General features: G+C 53.7%; 1 protein-coding gene across 18 annotated transcripts in view; it reads left to right on the forward strand.

Annotated features, from left to right (window-relative positions):
* Positions 1-25760, forward strand: part of SFI1 (SFI1 centrin binding protein) — an 85529-nt gene that overhangs the window by 58174 nt on the left and 1595 nt on the right. For all 18 annotated transcript variants that reach the window (XM_055405736.2, XM_055405744.2, XM_055405733.2 and 15 more), the window contains 16 exons: positions 861-958; positions 2162-2228; positions 6982-7112; positions 13348-13429; positions 13745-13923; positions 14632-14707; positions 15653-15729; positions 16427-16529; positions 17587-17683; positions 22302-22462; positions 22910-22984; positions 23489-23563; positions 23654-23830; positions 23913-24175; positions 24673-24777; positions 24874-25060. In XM_055405736.2, coding sequence (XP_055261711.2) covers positions 861-958; positions 2162-2228; positions 6982-7112; positions 13348-13429; positions 13745-13923; positions 14632-14707; positions 15653-15729; positions 16427-16529; positions 17587-17683; positions 22302-22462; positions 22910-22984; positions 23489-23563; positions 23654-23830; positions 23913-24175; positions 24673-24777; positions 24874-25060 — 1953 coding nt within the window. The remainder of the gene's footprint in view (positions 1-860; positions 959-2161; positions 2229-6981; positions 7113-13347; positions 13430-13744; positions 13924-14631; positions 14708-15652; positions 15730-16426; positions 16530-17586; positions 17684-22301; positions 22463-22909; positions 22985-23488; positions 23564-23653; positions 23831-23912; positions 24176-24672; positions 24778-24873; positions 25061-25760) is intronic.

A 25760-nucleotide genomic window follows, 5' to 3' on the forward strand; every position in this document is an offset into this window, starting at 1 on the left:
TCTTGCCGAACCAAAACAATACATCCCAGTCTCCTCCACCTCCTCCAGCCCCTGGCAACCAGCACTCTCCTTCCTGTCTCTGTGAATTTGACTGTTCCAGGTACCTCATATTTATAGAATTTTGCCCTTTTGTGACTGGCTCGTTTCACTTAGCATAATGTATATATGTATTTTTAATGACATTGACTTTTTGAAAAGGAAGACCAGTATTTTGTATAGTCTTCCTATTCTCCATTTTTCTGTTTACTTTTGATGTCATTTGATTTCCCTTTTTCCTAATTAGCTCTTATGAACTGGAAATTAGATCTAAGGGCTTGACTAGATTGAAGTTAAATGTTTTTTGGCAAGACTACTTCGTAGACAGTGAGCTTTCCTCACTAGGGTAAAGAATCTACCTGCCACTGTAGGAGATGCAAGAGAGCCAGGTTCAGTCCCTGCGTTGGGAAGATCTCCTGAAGTAAGAAATGGCAACCCACCCCAGTATTCTTCCCTGGGAAATCCCATGGACAGAGGAGCCTAGTGGGCTGCGGTCCATGGGGTCACAAAAGATTCATAAATAGTAATATGTGATAAGATCAGTTTTAATTTCTAAAATGGTGTTGGCCTCCAAAAGGCCCCGATTAGGAACAGCTTCTTCATTTGATTTCCACATATCTGGTAGATCCAGCTGATTGCTTTTTATGTTGGCCCAGAATAGTTCCATATAGTTTGGCTGTAATTATTTTTCAAGTCTTTACATGTCGGGGGTTCCAAGTTGAGGTAATTCCTGCATCTTCTGGAGTTACAGATTCGCTCCCTAATGGGTCAGGAGAGATTGTTTTGCATTAATGAACTTCCATTTCCTTCTTGTTTCGCTTCAGCTGCTGCACAGGGTGTGGAACCTCTGGCAGTCGCGGCTCGAGCAGAGGGAGGAAAGAGAGCAGCTGCCCTTCCTGCACGCTGCCTGGGACCACAGCAGGTAGGGACGTGGGCTGCAGGCTCCCCAGGGGCCTGCTGTTACTTGCTTGCTGGTCTCCAGGAGTCATCACTCGCCCTTCCCCACGTTACTGTGCAGATTGGGAAAGGCCCTGCTGTGGACCAGTGGTCCCCGCCTGCCTCTTGCGTTTGGTGGCAAGGCGGGAGGTGGGGTGAGGAGTGCTTGTGCTGGTGCTCGGCCACCAGCGCCTCAGGTCTCGGGCGTCAGGGACGGTCCGTCTCGGAATTCAGGCCAAAGCAGTGTTACCAAGATGCCCCAGGCAGGTGCGTGTTTGTGGCTTGGTCTTGGAGGTTGTGAAGCATGTCCTCAGTTAAAGTAAGTAAATCAAGGCACCACACATCCACAGGGAAACCTCAGAATGTATAGAAAAGACTCAGAAAGTGAAACATAAAGACTGCCTGGACTCCTTCCTTCAACGGCTTAGTCTTATTCTTCAGAGGGAACCGCTGTTCACTTTTTATTTTTTTTTGACCGCCCCTCGTGGCTTGTGGAATTTTTAATTCCCCCACGGGGGATTGAACCAGGGTCCTCAGCAGTGAGAGTGTGGAGCCCTAACCACTGGATTGCCAGGGAATCCCCTTTTCTAACAAATTTTTTCATTACTTTTATTCACTTTCTTGCTGAAAGACATGTTCAATAAACCCTCCCCCAAGAGTATAACTTAATTTGCATAGCTATGGGTCCAATTTTGGAGCACTTTTTAATGAGCCAGTGAGAATCCCAGTATTTAGCCGACTCAGATTGGAGCTGCCAGTTTTAAAACTATTATAAATCCTATTTTACAAAGCTGAGCGTGGTTCTCAATCTCAGTATTACTATGAAGGCATGTCACAGACCACCATGGTCCTAAAAGACCCCAGAGTTTGACCATAAAACCAGAAAGTTCAGCATATTTGGGGGATTTCATACATATTACCTAATTCCAAGTCCACTGTCCTTGGTGGTCCAATTAGATTTACAAGAAAGCTGTTAAATTTTGGGCTTCAGGCCACAGTCCAAAATCAGGGATTGGTGGATTTCCTCTCAATATCAGATTATTTCCTTCTCTCCTAGAATGAAACCCCTGAGGGCCCCCATGCTGCTCAAGAAGTACCTACACCCAGATTCACCTTCCTTAAAGTCAAAACAAACGTTTAGAAACCTGGGACTGGGAGGGTAACCCCTCGCTGTTGTGTTTTGTTTCAGAATAACATTGCTTCGCAAGTGTTTCCAGCTGTGGTCACGGTCCACCCAGAAGAGGCGATCCCAGCAGGTGCGGGGTTCCTCAGCTCAGCGGGCTCTGCCGGCTCACATTCTTGGGTCTGCTGGCATTGGAGAGATTCTTGGGAAAGGCCTGTATCAGGCCTGGTGTTGTGGTTTGGAGGCAAGGGCACCGTGAAAAGCTCAAAGGTTCTGCCCCAGGGCCCTCCAGGGGTGTCAGAAGGTCTGCATGACTCGCCCCACCTCCCGCCCCCGCCTGCACGTGCGTGGACCGCACGGCTGCGCTCTGAAGGCGATGAGCCTGTCAGCCATTCTGTTCCCATCGCGACTGTCCTCAGCCAGCCCTTCATCACGTGGGGCCTTCGGGAGGTGCTGGGGACAGTGTTGAGCCTGAGCCCCATATCCCAGAGCTAAACCACGTGAGACTGGCGCCCACAGTGGTGGGAGGAGGCAGGTGGAGAAAGGCTTACTGAACAGCTGCTATGCCTGAGACCGAGCCAGGCCCTGAGAATGCAGCTGTATACAAAGCACACAGGGTTCCTGCTCTCACAGGGCTTGTAGTTCAGCCCAAGGGGTGCTCTAACGATGGCTGATCGCTGAACTGAGAAAGGTGCGTTTCCAGGCCACATCAGGCTCAGGGGAGTGTGTGTTCAATTGGTGATGTCTGCAGGGCCTCGCAGTAGGACCTGGGCTGCTCAGCTGTTTGCTTGGCCTTCCCCCTGGTGAAAGCGGGGAGGGACGTGAACCAGGCTCCTCCTGGTTATTTCGCTGCTGCCCTCTCCATCTGCTGCTCGAGTCTGACACGTGCATCTAAGGATTTTGGCTGGTCGCTTGGTGTGGACAGCATACTGACTCCCTTGGGAGCTGGTCACGCCTGCTCTTCTCCCTGTTCCTGTGTCCGCTCTGCCCTTGACGGCTGTGCACAGTCCAGCTGCCAGTCCTTCCTGGGTGTTCTCTGCCTGCCCGTTTCCCAGTCTGCCCGCTGCCCTTTCAGCTGAGGTGTCGGCCCTGGTCCCTGCCTCCATCCCACACGCGGCCTTTGCATCCCCCGGCATCGGCTGCTGCCCACCTCAGCCGCCCCACCAGGCTCTAGGCCCCTTGCGCACAGAGCCTGTCCTGCCCCGTTCATCTCCTAAACTATTGGCTGAGGGCAGGCCCTGCCCATGTTTGGATGAACAGGGGACACAGGTGAACAAACAGATGAGCTGCTGGTGACTGCTTCAGACTTTTCTCCAAAGACCACCCCAGTGCTTGGTGTTTGGGACTGACCAGGGCATGGGTTGATTCTGTGTCACCTTTGCCTTCCACACCTGGAAAAGGCTTAGAATTGGTGCATTCTTTGACGTCCCTTTGGATTATGTGGCTGTTTAGGAAAGGACATTGCCACCTGGTCTCTCAAGGTCATTTAATGCAAGCGCAACAGAATATGAAGAAAGAGCCCTTTTAGATAAAGAATGTGAGCCCCCGAGTTGAAAGGCTATGTTTATTCAAGGTGGAAAAGAAGCAAAGGGTCTCATTGAATTTCTCCCTGAAAAACAGGGATCCGCTTGACCCTGGGGCCCAGCACTGGAAGAAGGTCAAGGGTCAGAGTCCTATCTCTACAGGTCTCCAGCGCAGCCCACACAGTGGGAAATAGCAAGAGCCCTGCTCAGCTGCTGTGTTTTAAAAAACCTGTAGCTAACAATCTGAGTAGTATTGCTTGGTTCAGATATCCAGGAACACATCAGTGCCTTTTATTTTAAGAAAAGATAAAAATGTAATTTGTTGTGTGTTTCCTTCTATTTAAGAAGTGATATTACAAAGAATGGCAAGAGCATTTGCTTGTTGTTGAAGCTGGGTGAGACGTCTGTGGGAATTTGTTATATTATTGCTTCTACTCTTGTTTATACTTGAAAACGCCCATAAGCAGTAGGTAGACATCACAGAAAATTTGAGAAGTGTAGAAAGACATAAAAAAGAATAAATTAAAACACCCATAATCCTGCCTCTAAGATGACATTTGGTGAATTAGGGTTAGGGTTAAAAAAAAACCTGATTTTTTTTCCTCTGTGTGAGTGGGAGTGTGTGTACCATATATCCACAAACACACACGTAGGCATGCTGTGAAATTTTCTATTGCTTTGTAAAAAAAAAATCACCCCAAACTCAGTGGATTAAAACAACCACCATTTTATTATGTTTTAAGGATCCTGTGTGTCAAAAATTGAGAGAGAATATAGCAAGGATAACTGGTCTCTGCTCCGTGTTACTGGGGCCTCTGCTGGTAAGATTCTAGCGGCAGGGGTTGGAGTCATTTAGTTTCTTCACTCACTCGTCTGGTTCCGGGGCTGGGATGACTCAAAGATGGGGCTCCACTGGGACTGTTAACAAGACAGCCTGTGCATGGCCTTCCCCAGAGGCTCGGGCTTCCTTTCAGCATGGCGGCCCCTGGGTAGCAGACTTCCTCTGCTGCAGCTCAGGGCTCCAGAGTGCTCCCAGGAACAGGGCGGGAGCTGTGTGGCCCTTAAGACCTTGCCTTAGAGGTCACTCCGTGTCACTTCCACCGTTGGTCCGAGTAGTCACTGTCCACCCAGATTCAAGGAAAGGAAGATCAAAGAGTTTGCAGTCTTGTTCTTTGGTTTTGTTTTAGTTGTTGTTACTGTCTTTGGCCAAGGCATGGGCGTTTTAGTTCCCCAACCAGGTTTGGAACCCGTGCCTCCCAGTGGTGGAAGGCCTAGCCACTGGACTGAAGGGAATTCCCTGCAGCCAGCCCTGTCTTAGAAACACCCACACATGTGTATGCTTCCCCCCGACCCCAAGAGTTTGTATCATGAAGGCATATGTATCATCCTGTCATGTGTTCCTACTGATGGAGCCATAGAATAGTAGTTGTTTTCGTTCAGTCGTTCAGCCGTGTCCAGCTCTTTGTTGGCCCCATAGGCTGCAGCACACCAGGCTTCCTTGTCCTTCACTACCTCCTGGAGTTTGCCCACACCCATGTCCATTGACTCAATGATGCCGTCCAACCATCTCATCCTCTGTCACCTGCTTCTTATGCCCTCAATCTTCCCCAGCATCAGGGTCTTTTCCAGTGAGTCAGCTCTTCGCATCAGGTGGCCCAAGTATTGAAGCTTCAGCGTCAGTCCTTCCAATGAATATTGAGGGTTGATTTCCTTTAGGATTGACTGGTTTGATCTCTTTGCTGTCTAAGGTACTCTCAAGAGTCTTCTCTAGTACCACAAGTCAAAAGCATCAGTTCTTCAGCGCTCAGCCTTCTTTATGGGCCAACTCTCAGATCTATACCTGACTACTGGAAAAACCTTTGCTTTGACTACATGGACCTTTGTCAGCAAAGTGGTGTTTCTGCTTTTTAATAGTCTGTCTCAGTTTATCAAAAGTTTTCTTCCAAGGAGCAGGTGTCTTTTAATTTCATGGCTGCTGTCACCATCCTTAGTGATTTTTGAGCCCAGGAAAATAAAGTTCGTCACTCTTCCCATTTTTTTCTCCCTCTATTTGCCAAGGAGTATTGGGATCAGATGCCATGGTCTTAGTGTTCTGAATGTTCTGAAGTTTAAGCCAGCTTAAAACTGGACAGAACAGTAGTAGCCTTTTTTTTCTTTCTATTTTTTATTTAAATATACATGTTTTTAAATTTTAACTTGTGTTGGTTTCTGCCATACAACAGTGCAAAAAAGCCATAATCATACATACCTCCCCCCTCCCGCTTCACATCCCTCTAGGTCATCACAGAGGGCCAGACGCGGCTCCCTGTGCCACACAGCAGCTTCTCACCAGCGATCCGCCTGACACCCAATAGTGTGTATATGCTGAAGCTACTTCTCTGTTCTCCCACTCGCGCCCTCCCCCACCGTGTCCACAAGCCCATTCTCCACATCTGTATCTCCAGTCCTTCCCTGCAAATAGGATCCTTCTTTTAGATTCCATATGTATGCACTCATATGCTGTTTGTTTTTCTGATTTACTGTACTCTGTAACAGACTCTAGGTTCATCCACCTCACTAAAACTGACTCAAATTCATTCTTTCTTATGGCTGAATGATATTCTGATATATATATATATATATATATCTTTATTCTGATATATATATATATATCTTTATTCTGATATATATATATATATATATATATCTTTATTCTGATATATATACCACAACTTCTTTTTCCATTCATCTCTTGATGGACATTTAGGTTGCTTCCATGTCCTGGCTGCTGTAAACAGTGCTGCTGTGAATGTTGGGTACATGTGTCCTTTTTGATATAGTTTTCTCAGGGTATATGCCCAGTAGTGGGGTTTCTGGGTCATATGGCAGATTTTACTGGTCCTGTGGTAGATTAAGTAGCCTTTTATAATTACATAAAAACTTAAAGACTCCGTATTTCAAATAAGTATTATAAAATAAAAAACTACAGGGTGGATACAAAATTGATAAAACACATGGCAGAGGACTAATAAATTTAAGGTTCAAAAAACCTGTATATGTCACTGAGTTAAATGCTGACAGTCAGTAAACTGGGGGATGAGGATGAACACTTGGGTCATAGGAAAAAAGTTAAATAAATATATATACACACACATACGGGGTAAAATGTAGGGAGAGATGCTTAATTCACTTTTAATGAAAGGGAAAGTTTTCCACCTATCATTTCAGTTTTCACCTGTCATGTTGGCAGAAATTAAAAGTGATGATTTTCATTTTAAAAGGTATTTGTATCGGAAGCAGTCCTCCCTTGAGGATGTGACCTGGAAAGACTTTTTTTCTTTTTTAATGTAAAGTACAAATGATCATTCATGGCTTTCACCTCAGCTGTTGCAGGCCAGAGCAGATGGCCACTTCCAGCAGAGAGCCCTGCCTGCAGCCTTCCAGGCGTGGAGGAGACTCTGGCTGTGGCGCCGGCAGCAGCGAGCCTTCGAGGCCCAGGCAGCGTGCTTTCACAGGTACTGCGCATGGCTCCTCTCCGTGCCCAGCCACGTGTCTCGGGTCTGGGTCTGTTGCCCACGTAGCCCTTTGTTTTGTTTCTCAGCCTGCTGGCACCCTCGGCCTGGGTTCTTCCTGGATTTTCAACAGAGTGGGCTCACTGAGCTCATCTGCCAGGAAGAGACAGCCCGGGTTTCCCCTGGGGAAACATTTGCCCATCTGTGTACAAGTGCTTTGAGAACTGCCCTGGTTTTACGTCCCTTCCCCCATCGTGAGCCACAGTGAGCTGCTTCAAAGCTGCCCGTCAGCTTCCCAGATCAGAGTGTGGTTGGACGTCGCATCACCTTGGCCAGCTTTCTTAAGTGTGATTTCCCTGAAATGCTTGGCTCCTCTTCTCCTAGACCTTTTTTTTCCCTCTTAATGGATGGGGTCTTCATTGGTGTGCTTTTTTAGTTGTGGCAAGTGTGAGCTTAGTTGCCCCGTGGCATATGGGATCTTGGTTCCCTAACCAGGGATCAACCTGGGACCTGTGTCAACCCCATCTGGGGACCTGTGTCCCTCACATTGGAAGGCGGTTTCTTAACTTCTTGGCCACCAGGGAAGTCCCTCAGCCTGACTTTGAAGCCTTGAAAACATTAATTGTCAACAAAGTTAGGATGGGCAGAGCTCCATCCTTTTAGCTCCTGTGGGGGTGGACTTGCCGAGAGCAGGTTTGCACCACCTGTTAGTGGAACATAGTGAAGAGGCCATTAATGACTAACTGTTGGCCACGGAGGTGTAGGTGTGGTGCGAGGGGAGAGTGGAAAATACAGAAGCCCATTTGCCTGTGACGACATCATCTTCACTAATAATTTCCTTCTCACAGCAGCCCGGAGAGAACAGGTTCAAAGTGATAAATGACTCACCTGTGTAACAACAGCCAGTGTTTACATTCAGGTCTCCCTTATTCCAAAGTCCAAGTACTTGCTGCTGGATCAGGAGGAAGGTCTTTTTATGACTTGGTTCAGTCCAGTCGCTCAGTCGTGTCCGACTCTTTGCGACCCCATGGACTGCAGCGTGCCATGCCTCCCTGTCCATCACCAACTCCCGGAGTCCACCCAAACCCATGTCCATTGAGTCGGTGATGCCATCCAACAATCTCATCCTCTGTCGTCCCCTTCTCCTCCTGCCCTCAATCTGTCCCAGCATCAGGGTCTTTTCAAATTAATCAGCTGATCGCATGAGGTAGCCAAAATATTGGAGTTTCAGCTTCAACATCAGACCTTCCAGTGAACACCCAGGACTGATCTCCTTTAGGATAGACTGGTTGGATCTCCTTGCAGTCCAAGGGACTCTCAAGAGTCTTCTCCAACACCACAGTTCGAAAGCATCAATTCTTCGGTGCTCAGCTTTCTTTACAGTCCAACTCTCACTTCCATACATGACCACTGGAAAAACAATAGCCTTGATTAGACGGGCCTTTGTTGGCAAAGTAATGTCTCTGCTTTTTAATATGCTGTCTAGGTTGGTCACAACTTTCCTTCCGAGGAGTAAGCGTCTTTTAGTTTCATGGCTGCAGTCACCATCTGCAGTGACTTTGGAGCCCTGTGACTTGGTAGGAACTTTAAATCTTGGTGAGGAGGGGAGACTGATACTCAAGGGACAGTTGGAGAACAATCATAAAGAACAGACCGTGTGTGTCCTCAGAGTGTCAGCACAGGTTCTGCCAGGGCTCAGAGCTTCGTGCTGAGGGGTGTGCCCTGGGGAGGCTTGCTTTGCGGGTGGAGGGAGTGGGTGTTGGGACGAGAAGGGCAAACCAAGGGGCTGCCTGACCCTGCAGGTGGATCACGGACAGGTGTGTGACAGGTGCGTGGAACCAGTGAGAGTTTTGGATATTGCCCTAAGGACAGTGTACATCGCTTAGGACAGATGCAGGGGGAGGGCCCACCACTGGGGGAAGCTGACATGCACTTGGCTTTGGAGGACGCCGAACGCTGGTTGGAGAGGAGCAGCCAGAACCCTGGGCTCCTTACACTAAGTTCAAGGAGGTGTTTTTAGTGGGCGGCCACGAAGCCAAGAAGCTGACGTGGGCTGGCATTTATCTCTGCCCCCTCTGCTGTGGAGAGGGGCTTTGCCTTAGTTTCTGTACCAAGGTCTAATGTAAGAGGCATTCAACAAATGGCTTCACTACCTAAAACACACGTTTCTTTTACAAATCAGCTGGTTTGCTGCTTGCTTGTTTGTATTTTGGCATGTCGTGGGGACCAGAAATTGAGGGCACCTTTGAAGCAGCCCAGAGGAGCTCCTAAAAGGGATGTGGTTGGCGCCAGCCTTGGGCGAGTTTAGAACCATCACTCGAGACAAAAGTGTAGAGGGCGAATCAAGGCAGGGAGTTGGAGGCTTGAAGGCTGGCGAAAAAGATCTAGACATTACTGCTTTGGGTTTGGTTGGGTCTTTTTAGAAAACTTAGTTTTTCAGGTTCCTCCCTTCCTAGTTCACAAGAAGGCAGAGTGATTGAGAACCTGGCTTAGAAGCCGACAGGCCTGACTGAGTTCAGACCCACACTCCACACTTGGCAGCTCTGCGACTCTGGGCAAGTCACTCAGTCTCTCTGAGCCCGTTTCCTCAGATGTAAAATGGAGATGAATTGATAATATCCCACAGGGTTGCCATGACCATTGAGTAGGATAATCCATCCCCTGGAACTGATTTGTGGCTATTAGGGTAAATTGATGTCCATGGGTTTGGTTTCAAGTTTAACAAATCAAAATTCCAAAAAAAAAAAAGTGCATGTTCTCTCTTTCCATAATTCCTGGGGTACTTAAAAAAATATTTCCAGAATATAAACTGAATTCATGGTGGAATCTCATGAATTATGACTAAAAATAATAGTTTATTAACCAGCCAGTGAAATATTATACTGAGGATGGGGCCTTTTTTTAAATTGAGCTGAAATTTACATATAGGAAAAGGTATAGACGTTAAGTGAGTAGACTGAAGTTTTACAAATTGCGTCCCAGGATAACTCGCAGCGCAGCTGAGTCGGAGAATGCTTCCATCATCCCAGGGAGTTCCTTCCTGCCCTTCTCCTGTCGGTCCCTACCCCCATAAGTGGTCCCTGTCCTGCGTTCTGCCGTTCTAGGTTCATTTTTGCATGCTTTTGAACTTTGCACAGTGGGATCATATAGTACCTGCTCTGTTATGTCTTCGAGTCTGTTAAAGTTCAGCCTAATGTTTTTGCGATTGATCCAGGTTATTGCATGTATCTGTGGCTATTTTTAACTTGCAGAGTAGTATTCAGTTGTATGTGTATCTGAGACACTGTTTCTATCTGTTTTAACATAGGAGTTGTTTTCCAGTTTGAGGCCATCCTGCCTAAAGCTGCTGTGGACATTTTGTTTAGCGGAGTATGTTTTCACTTCTCTTGGGTAGCTACCTTTGAAGTAGACTTCTGGGTCAGAGGGTGGGCATCTGCTTGATCTTGTAGGTGGCCATATCATTTTCTGCTGCCGCTGGAAAACCTGAGGATTCTGGTTGCTCCGGCGTCCTCAGAGGCGTTGAAGTGTTTTCTTTAGTTAGTTTTGCTTGTGCTTCTCTCCACTTGTGGCGAGTGGAGGCTGCCCCTAGTTACCGTGTGCGGGCCTCTCGCTGCTGAGCACAGGCTCCGGGGCGTGCGGGCTTCAGTAGCCGGGCTTAAGGGCTCTGGGGCACAGGGTCAGTAGTTGTGGCGCGTGGGCTTCGTTGTTCCACGGCATGTGGGATCTTCCCAGTCAGGGCTCGAACTTGTGTCCCTTGCATTGCAAGGCAGATTCTCAACCACTGGACGGCCAGGGAAGCCCCAACACTTGTTCTTGAAGTCTTTTCAGCTCTGCCGTTTCGGTGGGTATGTGGAGAGCTGTTTCCTTTTCCTGATGACGTACAGCATTTCTGTAAAGCCTTATTGTTGTTCATCCGCTAAGTCACGTCCAGCTCTTTGTGGCCCCATGAACGCAGCACGCCAGGCTTTGCCGTCCTTCGGTGTCTCCTGCAGTTTGCACAGACTCATGTCCGTGGAGCTGGAGATGCACTCAGCCTTCTTTATGGTTGAACTCTCACGTCCGTACATGAGTGCTGGGAAACCTTGAAAGTCGCTCAGCCGTGTCCCACTATTTATGACCCCATGCACTGGCAGTCCATGGGATTCTTCAGACGAGAATACTGGAGTGGGTGGCCTTTCCCTTCTCCAGGGGATCTTCCCAACCCAGAGATCCAACCCAGGTCTCCCACACTGCAGGCGGATTCTTTACCAGCTCAGCCACCAGGGAAGCCCAAGAATACTGGAGTGGGAAGCCTACCTTCTCCAGTAGATCTTCCCAACCCAGGAATTGAACCAGGGTCTTTGCCAACTGAGCTGTCGGGGAAGCCCACAGCCTTGACTGATCAGACCTTTGTCGGCAAAGTGACATCTCTGCCTTAAAGCCTAATGAGCCAGAAACAGGACCTGTGTAATGTGACCAAGTCAGATTGACTGCCAGGAAGGAGGGAAGTGCTGCTCTCTGTACCCGAGGGAAGGGAATTGGTAACCGAGGAGGCTCTAAGAGAAAGAGGGGTCTGTTTTGGATGGCTTGGCTGTTTCCAAGGCCAGACGGGGCGGGTTGAGAGGTGGGGATACCCTCGGGAGCGCTGTCATAATGAGTGTCCTCAGGAGTGAGTGGTCACGGCAGAGCTTGTCTGGGTGTCACTGCTGAGGATGAGGGGGTCCTCGTGGCATCTGACAGCTGCCGCATTGCCGAGGGAGAAGCAGGCTTGGCTTCTGGTTGGCTTCATCAACTGGGCCGTCCTCCAAACCTGTTGCACAGTCGGGCTGCGTTTACGCTCTTCAGTCTGAGCTGATTTTCATCCTTGGAGTTCCAGACAGGTTCTGATCCTTTCGGCCTTTATCACGTGCTCACTGACCGCTTTATACCTTTGGGGAGGTGTCCGTTCAAGTCTTTCTCCTAGTTTTTAAGAAAATTGAGTTGTGTGTCTTTTAAAAACTACTATTGATTTGTAGAAGATTTTAAAAATATTTTCTGGATACCAGTTCTTCGCTGGACTAGGGTATTGAAAATATTCTCTTCCAAGATGTGGCTGGCTTTTTCATTTTCTAACTATTTTAATTCAGAGCAAAGTAGGTGATTAAATATGTACTGACATGAATTAGCAGTTTTTTGTTTTTGTTTTTTTGTGAGTGGAAGTGTTTAATTACAGTCCAATTCCTTGATACAACTGGAATTATACAATCCAACTCCTTGGATTTTTTTTCCTTTGGTGATTTGGGGAGTCTAAGAAATAATTTGCAGTCTCGGCCTCAGCTCAGCGAGATTGTCGTGCTCTCCTTGGCCTACCTCCCCCGTCCCCGGTGTCCAGAAGGTGCCTTCAGGCGAACGGGGCTCACCTTGCACGTTCCCTGTCCCTTGATGATCACACCTGCGGCGCCTGGAAACAGTAACTTCGTGTATCTTGTCCCAGTTTGTATCACGTGGCTGGCAGGTAGGCCCAGGACGGACAGGTTGCCGTGTCCTGGCAGGAAGTGGAGCTCTTTGTTCTGAGTGGTATGTCCGACGGGTTAAGTGCCAGGCTCACTGTCTCCCGTCCCCCAGCGTCAGTCCTGATGACTTTCCCAAGGCACAGCCCCGGCAGGCTGTTGACCAGTTGCCCCAGTGCTGCTTTTGCAGGTTTCGATGTCGTGATGGTGTGCAGGTAGTCCTGGGCAGAGGTGCAGACCATCTCTCTGTCCACTTCACCTGAAATACTTGTTTAAACTTCTTTTTCCTGGGGCCCAGCTCAGCTCTGGGGGGTCCGGCTTCCCCTGAGGACATGTGTAGCAGCAGTGAGGCTGCTCAGCAGGGACTGGAAGGGCTTTCCCTGCGCCCGTTGAGCACTGTGGGTAATTCAGCGTGGGGCGCAGGAAGAGACGGGGTCTCCAGGCCTGAGTCGTTTTCACGCCGTGTGGGTGAGGCTGGAAACAGTGTGCAACGTGTCAGGTCATTTGGGGGCTTTGACTTTGTCTGCTTTCCTTGCTCCCCACCTGGGCTTCGTTCGTTCCGTTCCGTCGCTCAGTCGTGTCCGACTCTTTGCGACCCCGTGGACTGTAGCCTACCAGGCTTCTCCGTCCTTGGGATTCTCCAGGCAAGAATACTGGAGTGGGTTACCGGCTTATTTGGCTCTTAATATAAGAGAAAAAGCCCAGTCATTTGGAACTTCTCCTTCTTGTGGAGTTAAGTGCTGTCCTGTTATTCATTTGGGTTCTTTCAGGGAGATGTTAGAGAAGCAGGTGTTTGCCGTCTGGTATCAGAAGATGTCTCAGCATCGAGAACATCGCTTGGCAGAGAGGATGGTGAGTGGTTCCCCGGGGGAGGTGCCAGGATGCGCAGGGCCTGCTTCAGGTCTTTGCACCTGGTGCCTTGCCCCTGAGGATGCTGCTGGACCCAGACCCATGCTGCAGGGCAACCCACCTGCAGCCAGGATTCACGAGGCCAGGGCAAGGGCGTGGCATCTGTTTCCTTGTCTGTCGGTAGAGTCTGCAGATGGTTTCTGGGCCTGTCCAGCTTCTGCATCTCCACCTCTTCCACCTTGGTCATCATTTGTGTCCTGGACTTTCCCTGGCTTCCGTACCGCCGCCTCTGTGACCCTCCAATCTCTCCTGCCGCAGGCCGTGCTCCACGCAGAGCGGCACCTTCTGCAGAAGTCGTGGTCCACGTGGCGGCAGCAGGCAGCGGCACACCGCCTGGAGCAGCAGTGGCACGCACTGGCCTGTGCCCACCACCACCTCGGGCAGCTCAGGAAGGCCTTTTGTGTCTGGAGGGAGGGCGCCCGAGGGCTCAGAATAGAGTGAGCGGCCACTCATGCCTCGGAAAACCCTTCCTGGCTTGGGGCAGCTTTGACTGTAGTGGCAGACTGTTCACTCTGAGCGTCTGCCGGTGGTGGGTGGGGGGTGGTCATGTCAGCCTGGATTCTGGTCTTAAGTCCCGGAAATTCAACTTGAAACAGTCTAAGCAAAACCGTGGCCACAGCGAGAGGTTCCTGGGGCGCTCATGGATCCCTGGGCTCAGGACCTCAGCTGTTCAGCAGGGCCTATGGACCTGAGGGTCCTGCCCGTCAGCTCCATCCTGCTCACTGACTGGAGCCACTTGAAGCGCCCGTGGCCGGGGCAGGCTATGGCAGTTTCGCCGCACCCCGCAGTCGGGGACCAGGGCAGACACCCCCGTGCACCCTGCAGGCATCGTCCTGCCCTGGTTCCTCTCTCGATCCGCTTTGTGCTCCGAGGTTCTCTCACCTCGCGAACTCTGGCCACGTTGAACCGCCTCCTCAGTTACCTGTTCCCACATGAACACAGAGCCCTGTGAATTTGTCCACAAAAGTTGGTCTGTACAAGTGCTGTTCTGGCTGGAATGCCCAAGTCCTTTGGCAGCTGTTCCCAAAGGGTCTTGATTCCCCTGCGTGTTTAAGACCCTCCTGGGCAGTGTCCCGGCTGCAGTGGGGTGCCCCTTGAGAGGGCCTTCGCAGGGTCTGGGCTGAGCATCAGCTGTCTCCCCACAGGAGGACAGGCAGTGTGCGGGCTGCACGGTTCCACGCAGCGGGGCTTCTGCGCTGGGCCTGGACCAGGTGGCGGGAGGTGAGGCCTTGGCACGGGCACCGCCTGCTTGGGGCTGTGGGTGGGTGGAGCCTCGTCGGGGTGACTCAGGATGAGCACATGGTCCCCTCCACGGTCCTGTGGAAACCATCTGCCCCGAGTATGTGGGGGAGGCCGGCAGCAGGTGGGGTGAGTGCCCAGCTGGTTTCATCAGACGACTGGCTCATAGGCCCCTGTTGTGTTAGGTGCCAGGCTGTTCCTCCTGGACGCTCTGAGTCTAAAGTTCCTGGTCTAACGGCTCACAGATGGCCTCTTAGGGTGAAAAGCGTTCACACTGATGCTGGTGTGCCCTGACCCACAGGAGACATTTGCCCCATGGCATCCTCACAGCCCTCTAAGAACTGCGTGTTTACAGAGGAGGATGCTGGGCTTGGGGCTAGTAGCCACTGTATCCAAGCTCCCCCAAACCAAGAGTAAGACCGAAGCACAGCCGAGCCCCCTCAGCCCTGGGCCCGCGGCGGTGGCTGCCCCCTCTCCCCGGCGCCGGGCCCTGGGCAGTGCCGAGTGGCAGGAGCTGATGCGAGCCGATCTGCGCCACCAGCACCGCTTGCTGCGCGGGGCGCTGCGGACTTAGGGCATGAGCTGCCATGGCCCCGACCTCCGTGGCCGGCAGGAGGGGGCTTCCGAAGGCTGTGTTCCGCTTCCTTGTTCCTCCTGCCCCTCCCGAAGACTCAGAGCAAGTGCCCTGGCCAGTGGGTCTTACACCCCTGAGCTAGTTCCCCAACCTTCCCCTGGGCCAGGGGCCTGGGGGCTGGACTCACCAGGTGAGGGCATAGCCGGTCCTCTCCCTGTTGCTGGGTGGACTCCTGGCTTCCCCCGGCCCTCTGTGGTGCCTGCTCTGGGCGTCACAGGCTGTGCACCTCTGCGGCTGCCCCAGGGCGGGGAGCGCTGTGGCCCGGGTCCTCCAGTCCTCCTGGTCATCTGCAGGCGTATCAGAGCCGGGTGCGGAGCGTGCTGCAGGAGGCGGCTGCCAGGGAGAGCCAGCACAAGACACAGCTGCTGCGGTGAGTCCTGCGTCCCTGGCGCTGCCCAGGGACCGGGGAGCAGGCTGCAGGCCCCGGCAGGTTGGGGGGACCCCGACCAGGGTCAGGCAGTCACGCCTGGCTACCTCCTGCTGCTGAGAGTGAGGCTTCGCTGCCTCCAGTGCTGGTGCTGTTCACTGGGCCTCACATGTCTTGAGCCCGTGCTGTGTGCTGAGCGGGGCCTCCGGGAGGCACCTGTGCCATCTCCCGCGTGTCTTGTTCATCTGAGCACCTTTCCTTGCCCCGTTCAGACCTGCGGGAGGTGCCTTGTCACCTCTGCTCCGCTCCCAGGCCCACCCCCTGCTCTAGGCCTCTCTCCGGCCTCTGGGACCGTCTGCGTCTCACAGCCGTGGGCTCACTCACGCCCCTCGGCTCCGTCTGTTCAGCACCTGCTGTTTCAGGCTGCCGTGCCCTCCCTGCATCTTCCCGTCTGCACCTCTCCTATCGCGGATGCAGCGCCTGTGTCGTTGTCACCGGTTTGCAGCCCTGTGTTTCCCGCGGCGCCTGCTTGCTCGAGGCGTGGTGCCCATGGTACCGCTCAGCCGTGTGCGGGGTGTACAGTCAATGTAAATCATCTGTGTGACAGACACGCTAGGGTGTGGGGAGACCTTGATTCATGACCGAGCAGAAGAGCCTCGCACTGTCCACCCAGGTCACCCGTCCCCACGTATGCCCACAGGCGTGTGTTGCGTCGCTGGAGAGAGAACACCGTGGCCCAAGCGGACAAAGTGAAGAAGACGGCCCTGGCACTAGCTCACCACAGAAGGACGCTGTGCTCCAAGGTGAGCCCTGTGGGCCGGCTGGCCCCCTGGGGGGCTGGGGCCGCGTTCCTGCGAGGGGGCGTCCTGGAAGTGCCTCCAGAGCCGTGAACTGGAGGAGGAGCCCAGAACAAGAGACAGCGCCCTTCTGCACACACACAGCTGGGCCGGCAGGCAGGCTTGTTAACTCGTTCATTTTACTGAATTCTGAACCAACATCCATAAAACAGAGGCAGGGTGTATACTGACTCTGAACTAACTCTCCCCAGAACCAGGGTTTCCCACACATGTGGAGCTTTCCATTGGGAAGCCACGCCTCTGGGATGTACAGCGGGGAGGCCTCCCTGACACCTGCTGCCCTTCGGCCTCGCGGGATTCATGGCCTTGGAGGCTTTCTGTAGAGCATCCGGGAATGTGAGGGCCTTGGTCATGGTTGGTTGGTGGGAATTGGTGTGCTCTGGCTCCACGTGCTGGGGGTACATGGCTATGGAACAAGTCAGAGCACGTGACAGGACATGCTGTGATGGAGGTGGTCCTCCACTCGGGGGCATTTCAGAAGAAGGCAGTTTGCTGGGAGCCTGGGGCCTCCGTGGACAAACAGCAGTTTTACGTGGTCAGGGTCCGGTCTGCTCTCAGGGGAGTTCACAGGCCGGCGTGAGTGCCCTGCTCTGGAGGGACAGTCGGGGCTTGGAAGGGAGGGGGCCTCTGGGGAGTGGAGTTGGTGCCTGTGTGGGGAGCAGGCGGCAGGCACCCACTGTCCTGTCACAGTGACTTTACCTGTGCTTCACATACGAAAGCACACGCGACACGAAGCCTCTACTGACAAACAGGATGAGAGCCCGAGTGAGACTTGACGTCTTCATGGCACTGTGTGAAGTTCAGCTCCTCTGGGCCCATCGCCTGGGATACAGGGCTTCCTGCGAGGGGCCTGGGCATGGTGGCCTGGGTCTTTGTGGACGGCGGGCACTTCCTGGAGCCCACATGAATGCTGTTCACTCCACGAGGAGCTACCCGCAGAGCCGGGGTGACCCCGGGACGTGGGGACGTGCTGTGACCACACTCCTCTGCTTATGCCCCTCAGGTCCTGCTCGAGTGGCGAGAGGCAGCGTCTGTGCAGGTGTATTACCGAGAGCAGGCGGCTGGGGCCGTCAGGGAGGCCCAGCTGGTGCTGAGTAGGGGTAAGTGGGGCCTGGAAGATGGGTGGTGGTTGTACAGTCATGTCTGACTCTTTGTGACCCCATGGACTGCAGCACACCAGGCCTCCCTGTCCTTCACAGTCTCCCAGAGCTTGCTCAGACTCATGTTCATTGAGTCCTTGAGGCCATCCAACCATCTCATTCTCTGTCGTCCCCTTCTCCTCCTGCCTTCAATCTTTCCCAGCGTTTTCTGATAAGTTGGCTCTTCGCAACAGGTGACCAAAGTATTGAGGCTTTAATTTCAGCATCAGTCCTTCCAATGAATATTCAGGGCTGATTTCCTTTAGGATTGACTGGTTTGATCTCTTTGTGTTCCAAGGGACTCGCAAGCGTCTTTTCCAACACCACAGTTCAAAAGCATCAATTCTTTGGCACTCAGCCTTCTTTATAGTCAGACTCTTCACATCTATACATGACTGCTGGAAAAACCATAGCTTTGACTAGACGGACCTTTGCTGCCAAAGTGATGTCTCTACTTTGTAATACATGGTCTAGGTTTGTCATAGCTTTTCTTCCAAGGAGCAAGCGTCTTTTAATTTCATGGCTGCAGTCACCATCCGCAGTGATTTTGGAGCCCAAGTAAATAAACTCTGCCACTGTTCCACTGTTTGCCCATCTATTTGCCATGAAATGATGGGCCTGGATACCATGATGTTTTTTTGAATGTTGAGTTTTAAGCCAGTTTTTTCACTCTCTTCTTTCATTTTCATTAAGAGTCTCTTTAGTTCCTCTTGGTTTTCTGCCATAAGGGTGGTGTCATCTGCATATCTGAAGTTATTGATATTTCTCCTGGCAGTCTTGATTCCAGCTTGTGCTTCATCCAGCCCAGCATTTCTCATAATGTACTCTGCATATAAGTTAAATAAGCATGTGACAATATACAGTCTTAATGTACTCCTTTTCCAATTTTGAACCAGTCCGTTGTTCCATGTCTGGTTCTAACTGTTGCTTCTTGACCTGCAAACAGGTTTCACAGGAGGAAGGTACAGTGATCTACTATTCCTAGCTCTTCAAGAGTTTTCCACAGTTTGTTGTGATCCATACAATAAAAGGTTTTAGCATAGTCAGTGAAGCAGAAATAGGTGTTTTTCTGAAATTCTCTTGCTTTTTCTGTGATCCAGCAGATGTTGGCTATTTGATTAAGTTTCTCTGCCTTTTCTAAATGCAGCTTGAACATCTGGAAGTTCTCAGTTCACGTACTGTTGAAGCCTGGCTTGGAGAATTTGAGCATTACTTTGCTAGCATGTGAGATGAGTGCAGTTGTGCACTAGTTTGAACATTCTTTGGCATTGTCCTTCTTTGGGATTGGAATGAAAACCGACCTTTTCCAGTCTTGTGGCCACTGCTGAGTTTTCTGAATTTGCTGGCATATTGAGTGCAGCACTTCAACAACATCATATTTTAAGATTTGAAATAACTCATCTGGAATTCTCTCACCTCTGCTAGCTTTGTTCATAGTGATGTTTCCTAAGGCCCACTTGACTTCACTTTCCAGGATGTCTGGCTCTAGATGAGTGATCACACCATCATGGTTATCTGGGTCATGAAGATCTTTTTTGTACAGTTTTTCTGTGTATTCTTGCCACCTTTTCTTAATATCTTCTGCTTCTGTTAGGTCCATGCCATTTCTGTCCTTTATTGAGCCCATCTTTGCATGAAATGTTCCCTTGGTATCTCTAATTTTCTTGAAGAGATCTCTAGTCTTTTCCATTCTGTTATTTTCCCCTATTTCTTTGCCTTGATCACTGAGGAAGGCTTTCTTATCTCTCCTTCTATTCTTTGGAACTCTGCATTCAGATGCTTATATCTTTCCTTTTCCCCTTTGCCTTTTGCTTCTGTTCTTTTCTCTGCTATTTGTAAGGTCTCATCGGCGAACCATTTTGCCTTTTGCATTTCTTTTCCTGAGGATGGTTTTGATTACTGTCTCCTGTATAGTGTTACGAACCTCTGTCCATAGTTCTTCAGGCACTCTGTCTGTCAGATTTAATCCCTTGAATCTTTTGGTCACTTCCACTGTATATCGTAAGGGATTTGATTTAGGTCATTCCTGAATGGTCTAATGCTTTTCCCTATTTTTCTTCAATTTAAGTCTGAATTTGGCAATAAGGAGTTCATGATCTGAGCCACAGTCAGCTCCTGGTCTGTTCTTGCTGACTGTATAGAGCTTCTTCATCTTTGGCTGCAAAGAATATAATCAGTCTGATTTCGATGTTGACCATCTGGTTATATCCATGAGAAGTTGTTTCTTATGTTGCTGGAAGAGGGTGTTTGCTGTGACCAGTACGTTCCTTTGGCAAAAGTCTGGAAGCTGAAGAGAGGCCTGTGAAGATTAAACTCAAGGTGCTGGCAGGGTCAGCTCCCTCCGAAGGCTTTGCGGTGGTGGCAGGGGGGTGCCCTCCCAGGCCTCAGCTGGCCTCTGGTGGCTCCCAGCAACCCTTGCTGCACCTCAGGCTGCAGCCGTGTCGTCATTCCGGCCTTATCATTCCTCGTGTCATCGCGCGTCTGTGTATCTGTGGCTCCTTAGAGGTTGGGGCGCACCCCGTCCAGACGTCAGTTGCTCCACACACCTTCTTACTATGTGGCGTTAGCTCAGGTTCTGGGGTGGATGTGACCTGGGAGGAGTAAACTACACGTTCCAGTCCATCTTCACATCCTTTTCGCAACTGATGGCCGTTAACGAAAGGCACGGGCTTGAGATCTACAGAGAAGTAAAGACCTGGAGCTGAAATGGGGTCTTGGAGGCAGTTTGATGGGGACGTCCTGCCCCTGGCTGCTGCTTGTCAGGTCGGGCCTGCCTTGTGAGGGTCCTGCTTCCTTGTCTGCTTGGGGAGCAGGGACTGTCCAGCTGGCCCCAGGCAGTCCCATGACCTGCTGTTCCAATGGCCTGGGATGGGAAACCGCTGCTGGAGAGAGATGTGAAACCGGGCCCTTGGGTCTGACAGTCTGAGGAGACCGCTGTGGTCAGAGTCAATGAGAGATGGTTTAAATTGGACCACAGAGAAAATGGATCAGACTGTTAAATTGGCTTAGTAGCATTTGCTCCGAGACAAAAGCTAATCCAGTCAGGTTTGGTTCTGACTGGTTCTTGTGTTGATGAACACAGATCCGTGCTCTCCTGGACAGAATCTCAGGGTTCAGCACTTTCCTCTGTTACCTCAGACTGCCCCTAACCCTAGAAACCAAGGCTAAATGTTTCTAGTCATTCCCAGAAAGATACAATGTGCTCAGCCCGCCCCCGGTCTCTGCTGGGACAGAGTTTTGGCACCGGTGCTGCACAGCACCTGGTTTGGGTCAGGCGGCCGCGGTGGGGAGGTGACCGGCACAGCTGAAGCTGCTTCCCCTGCGGGCCTACTGGCAGCATCTTTCCTCAGATAGGTGGTAGCACGCGGCCGGCCCTAGGCTTCTGTGTCCGTTAGGGCTGGTGCGGGGCACTGGGGGCTGTTGAGGATGCGCCGTGTTCTCAGCACACAGCACGCGTGCAGGCTATGCTCGTGGGGCTGTTTCTTGGCATCAGTGAGCCTCTGAGCCTCAGGCACACCTTGGTGGTCCAGGGCTCAGCTGGGGCTGCGGGAGGACGGGGCAGGGGCGAGGGGTCATGGGCATTCTTGCCCGTCGGTGGCCGAGTGACTCGGGCAGGGCCTCCTCTCAACCTCGGTGTGCCGTCTGTGTGGGAACAGTCGTACCTGGCCTGGAGGTGGTCGTGGAGGTCCGGCGAGGCTCACACAGCCATGTGTAAAGCAGGACCCGGGGAGCAGCAGCACCGAGTCTGCCACCTCCCAGCTTCTGGCGCAGCCTCCCGCCCGCTCCGGCGGGCCCTGGACGCCCCAGCTTGGCCTCAGAGCCTTGGGATCAGCCCTCCTGTTGTCTCTCAAACAAATTTCTCTTGGGGCTGAAGAAAAGGAAAAAATCCAAAAGGGATAGCGTCACCAGAGCAGAGTGCTTGCTCCCTCGAGAGTCTGGAGGCAGACATGCAGGGTGCGGCCCCGACCCACCTGCTTCCGGAGCCCGGCTGTCAGAGGTGTGCGCAGCAGAGCTGGGCTTCGCTCTTGCCTGGCTCGGGCTGCCTGGGCCGCTGAGCCTCGGTTCCCTCCCACTGCCTCAAGCCCAGTGGCTGCTTGCAGGCGGCTCTGCGGGGGTCTTGGCATGCCTGCGGGCGCTGTGCACAGGCTCACGGCTCAGCAGTCAGGTGGGGCCCAGCAGTCAGCAGACCTGGCTCCTGTCACAGTGCGCGCAGCCTCTGGCGGTGGCCAGCGCTGCCCTCACAGAGGACACGGCCACATGCGGTGGTCTCACGCCCACACTCGTCACCCTCTAAGTTCCACTGTTGCCTACTGGTCCATGAGGGCTTCCCAGGTGGTGTTAGTGGTAAAGAAGCTGCCAGTGCTTGAGACATAAGAGACACAGGTTCGATCCCTGGGTTTGGAAGATCCCCTGGAGGAGGGCTTGGAAACCCACTGTGGTATTCTTGGAGAATCCCATGGGCAGAGGAGCCTGGCGGGCTGCAGTCCAGGGGGTCGCAGAGTCAGATGACTGAGCATGCACAGCCCTAGTGGTCCACGTGCATCCTCCATGTGAGCTGACTGACTCTGATCTGTCTCAGGCCGTCTCAGGACCTGGCTTCGGCGCTGGCAGGACCGAAGCCGGAGGGCTGCCCAGCAGAGGGTGCAGATGGAGCGGGCTGTGCAGCATTACTGCCGGAAGCTGCTGCAGGAGGCCCTGGCCCGGTGGAAGGCGCACCATCGGGGCTGCGTCAGGAAGATGGTGAGGCGGGGGGAGGCCCGCGAGCTCCCCAACACGGCTGGGCTGTCTGGGCCAGGAGACCACGTTCCAGCAAGGAAAGGTCTTTCCTGAAGTGCTCCCGGCAGCCAATGTGGGTGGTGGTGGCTGGGGTCCTACGGGCACAAGGCTGCCTTTGTGGTTGTTAAGTGAAGGCTGGGGAAGCAGCCTCGGGACCCTGTGCCCCGGGTGGACAGTGGCTTGGCAGAGAACCCGTTCAGTTGAACCACGCCTGTCAGCGCTGGGCGAACTGCAGAGCCATCTGGACACCCCGTCTGTGCAGGAGGCCCTTGGCTTCATCTAAGACAATTCCTGCTTGTGGGAGGAGGTGCCGGTGGGCCTGGAGCCCACGCCACCCCCAGGGGCTCTGGGTGTGGGCACCTGCTGGCCCTGGGCACACTGCCCATGGCCCACTGCGTGCTCTCTCCCCAGCTGCAGCAGAGGCAGGCCGCCCAACTCCTGGCCCAGACGCTCAGCCGGGCCTGCTTCCACCAGTGGAGACGGCAGGTGGGCGCCCTGGAGAATCCCTCTCCCAGCCCAGCTCCCTCACGGGCCCACCTCCAGTTCGTGTTGGTTTCAACCTCTTCCCGGGGCTCCCCCAGCCCCACCAGCCACTGCCCAGCACTGCCAGCTTCCTTCCCTGGGAACCTGTCTAAGGCCAAGTCCCTTCCTGCAGTGTCCTGTTGAAAACATGTCAGGGTAACATGTAGACATTCATAGGAAACGCACTTTAGGTCTTTACTCAGGCTTTGTTAAGACAGTGGGCGGACTGCGTCCTGTGCCCTGCCCGGCAGCCCTTCAGGGGTCTGGTCCCTTTCCTCCCCAGAGCCCGGAGCGCTGCCCCCTGGCTCCTGACCCTGGAGTTCCTGGACATTGTTCTTTCCCAAGCAGCTTCCTCGATCCCCAGCCTCAGGGCAGGCAGGGCCGTACCCAGCTGGAGAGGGATCTGAGGGTGACTGGGGCCGTGTGAGGGGGTCTCTGTGAAGGGGACACTGCCTTTTTGGCCCGTAGCTGCTGGACAGGAGGCAAGAGCGGCAGCACACGGCGCGGGCCCTGTGGTTCTGGGCCTTCTCCCTGCAGGCGAAGGTAACGGGCTCCCCGTCCCAGCAGAGGCCACAGCTGGTGGGAAGGGGGCCTCAGCAGGACAGCTGGGCCTCACCTCTCCTCTCCCTGGAGGCCTGGGCCGCCTGGCGGGGCTTCGTGCAGGAGAAGAGGAGGAAGACGGCTCGGGAGGAGCAGGCGGTGCAGGCCTACCAGCTGCAGCTCCTCAGGGAGGGCGCTGAGCGCCTCCTGCGCTTTGCGGCGGGCATGAAGGCCTTCCGGCAGCAGCTGCACGCCCACCGGCAGGAGCAGGTGGGTCTGGGGTGTCCCCACACCCCCCAGCCCCGTGGGGAGTGGACGGGCACAGCACCGCCTGACGGGAGGCCGATTGCAGGCGGCCCACAGTCTCCACCGTGCAGTGCGTCGCTGTGCCACGCTCTGGAAACAGAAGGCGCTGGGCCAGGGCAGGGAGCCGCAGCCCCCTGCGTCCACCGAACCTAGCAGAAGAGTGACGTTTGAGCGTCCCCTTCCTAGCCACGTTGCTGTTGGGGCTGGCGATGCCCCCCTGGAGACCAAGAGGCCACCAGCTCCTCGTGGGCTTTGGGGAGCCTTGGGTGGCCTGGCGTCAGCCCCTGGGGATCCCCAGCTCCTGGAGCTGTGAGTAGCCCGTCCCTCACCTCCTCCTCGCTTCCTCCTGGGGCAGTGCTCGGACAGTACGGGAAGGACACTGGGCTCCGGGGTCACGGCCGAGCCACTGGGAGCCCCCCGTGCAGCAGAATGCCACCCCCGCTTCTGTGGGGCCCTAACCGGGGCTCAGCTGCTATTCTTCCCAGATGGGCCCCCTGGCAGCCCCTCCCCGCCAGGCCTGGTGGTCTCCCCACTTCTCCTGTCACAGCCAGGAGACGGGTGCCCTCTGGGACACCCCGGCCCGCACACACTGTGCTGCTGCAGCCTCCGTGCTTGGCTCCCGTGAGACGCGTGGGTGGGGTGCCCATGGGCAGCCAGCTCCTGGAGTTGCTCGTTCAGGAAGGCACTTGGGGCGAGAGCCGTCCTCACCCGGCCTCCAGTCTCCACAAGAGATCTCAGGGGTCGGGCTGGATGACTGCACCCGCAAGGTCCTAGGCCCTGGGCGGCAACAGCCCATTTCTTCCCAGCAATGCTGCCCGCTGGGCACGGAAGCAGCCGCGACGCCCAAGCTTCCTGGTGGAGCCCTTGCAGAACCAGGTGCCCCTGGGATGCGGCCCCCTCAGCAGGCAGGGGTAAGTTCTGCAGTCCTGGGGCCTTGGGGTTGGGCCCCTTCCTTCCCACTCCTCTGGGGGTGCTGCCTGACCGGCTCCTGCCGCTCCCCCGCTCAGGTCCCAGGCCCTGTGGGAGCACGGCCTACACCAGGTCCGGCCAGTGGGCCCTGCTCGGTCAGCGCTGGACCCAAGCAGCCCCCTGCCACGCGCCCCTGGCCTGAAGCCGCCGCCCGTGGCACACCCCAGCCCAGAGCTGCTGCCCCCGTCCTCCTTTGCGCCACGTGGGGTCCAAGTACCTGTTCGGGTAAGACCCCGGGGCCTGTTCTGGTCTGGTATTTGCTGCTGCCTTCTTGCATACTTGGTGCTGTAGCCAAGGCTGTGCCTGCTGCTTTGGGAGACGCACCCAGTGTAGGGGCCACTGTCCTGGGGACACAGCAGGGAATGGCCCGAGGCCCCTGCTGGTGATGCTTACACGGAGGTGGAGACGAAAGGAAACCCCACACGCAGACAGAGGTAGGGGCTGTGGACCACGCAGGCCCCAGGGAGAAGCTGGACTTAGCAGAACGGTAGGCGCTGGTGGCTGGGGCGTGGCACGTGGCCGCCGTGAGAGGCAGAGCAGGCAGGGCTCGCACCGACGGGTGTGGTGAGGGAGGGAAGGAGTCCAGGATGGCCCCTGGGTTTCCAGCCTGAACACCTCGGGGAATGGGTTCCTTTACTGCGAGAGGGAAGACGCGACTGGGGACCCAGGTGAAGCATGAAGAGTGGGCCCTGAACCTGTCAGGTTTGAGATAAAGCCACAGACTGAGCCTGGCCTCCAGGGACGAGGTCAGGGCTGCAGATCAGTTGACAGCTCGCAGCACAGTTTGGAGGCAACCCTCTGAAAACCGAAGGGGTGACAGGGAGGAGGCGTTGCGACTCGGGCCTGTGACGTGAGTCAGGAGTCGGGACGGGGAGGTGAGGAGGCACGAGTGTGCCCTGGGCTGGCCCTGCAGGGGTGTGTCCCG

This window comes from Moschus berezovskii, chromosome 19 (genome assembly GCF_049115385.1).
Source record: "Moschus berezovskii isolate FMDL1 chromosome 19, NW_MosBer_1.0, whole genome shotgun sequence".
NCBI classification, from domain to species: domain Eukaryota; kingdom Metazoa; phylum Chordata; class Mammalia; order Artiodactyla; family Moschidae; genus Moschus; species Moschus berezovskii.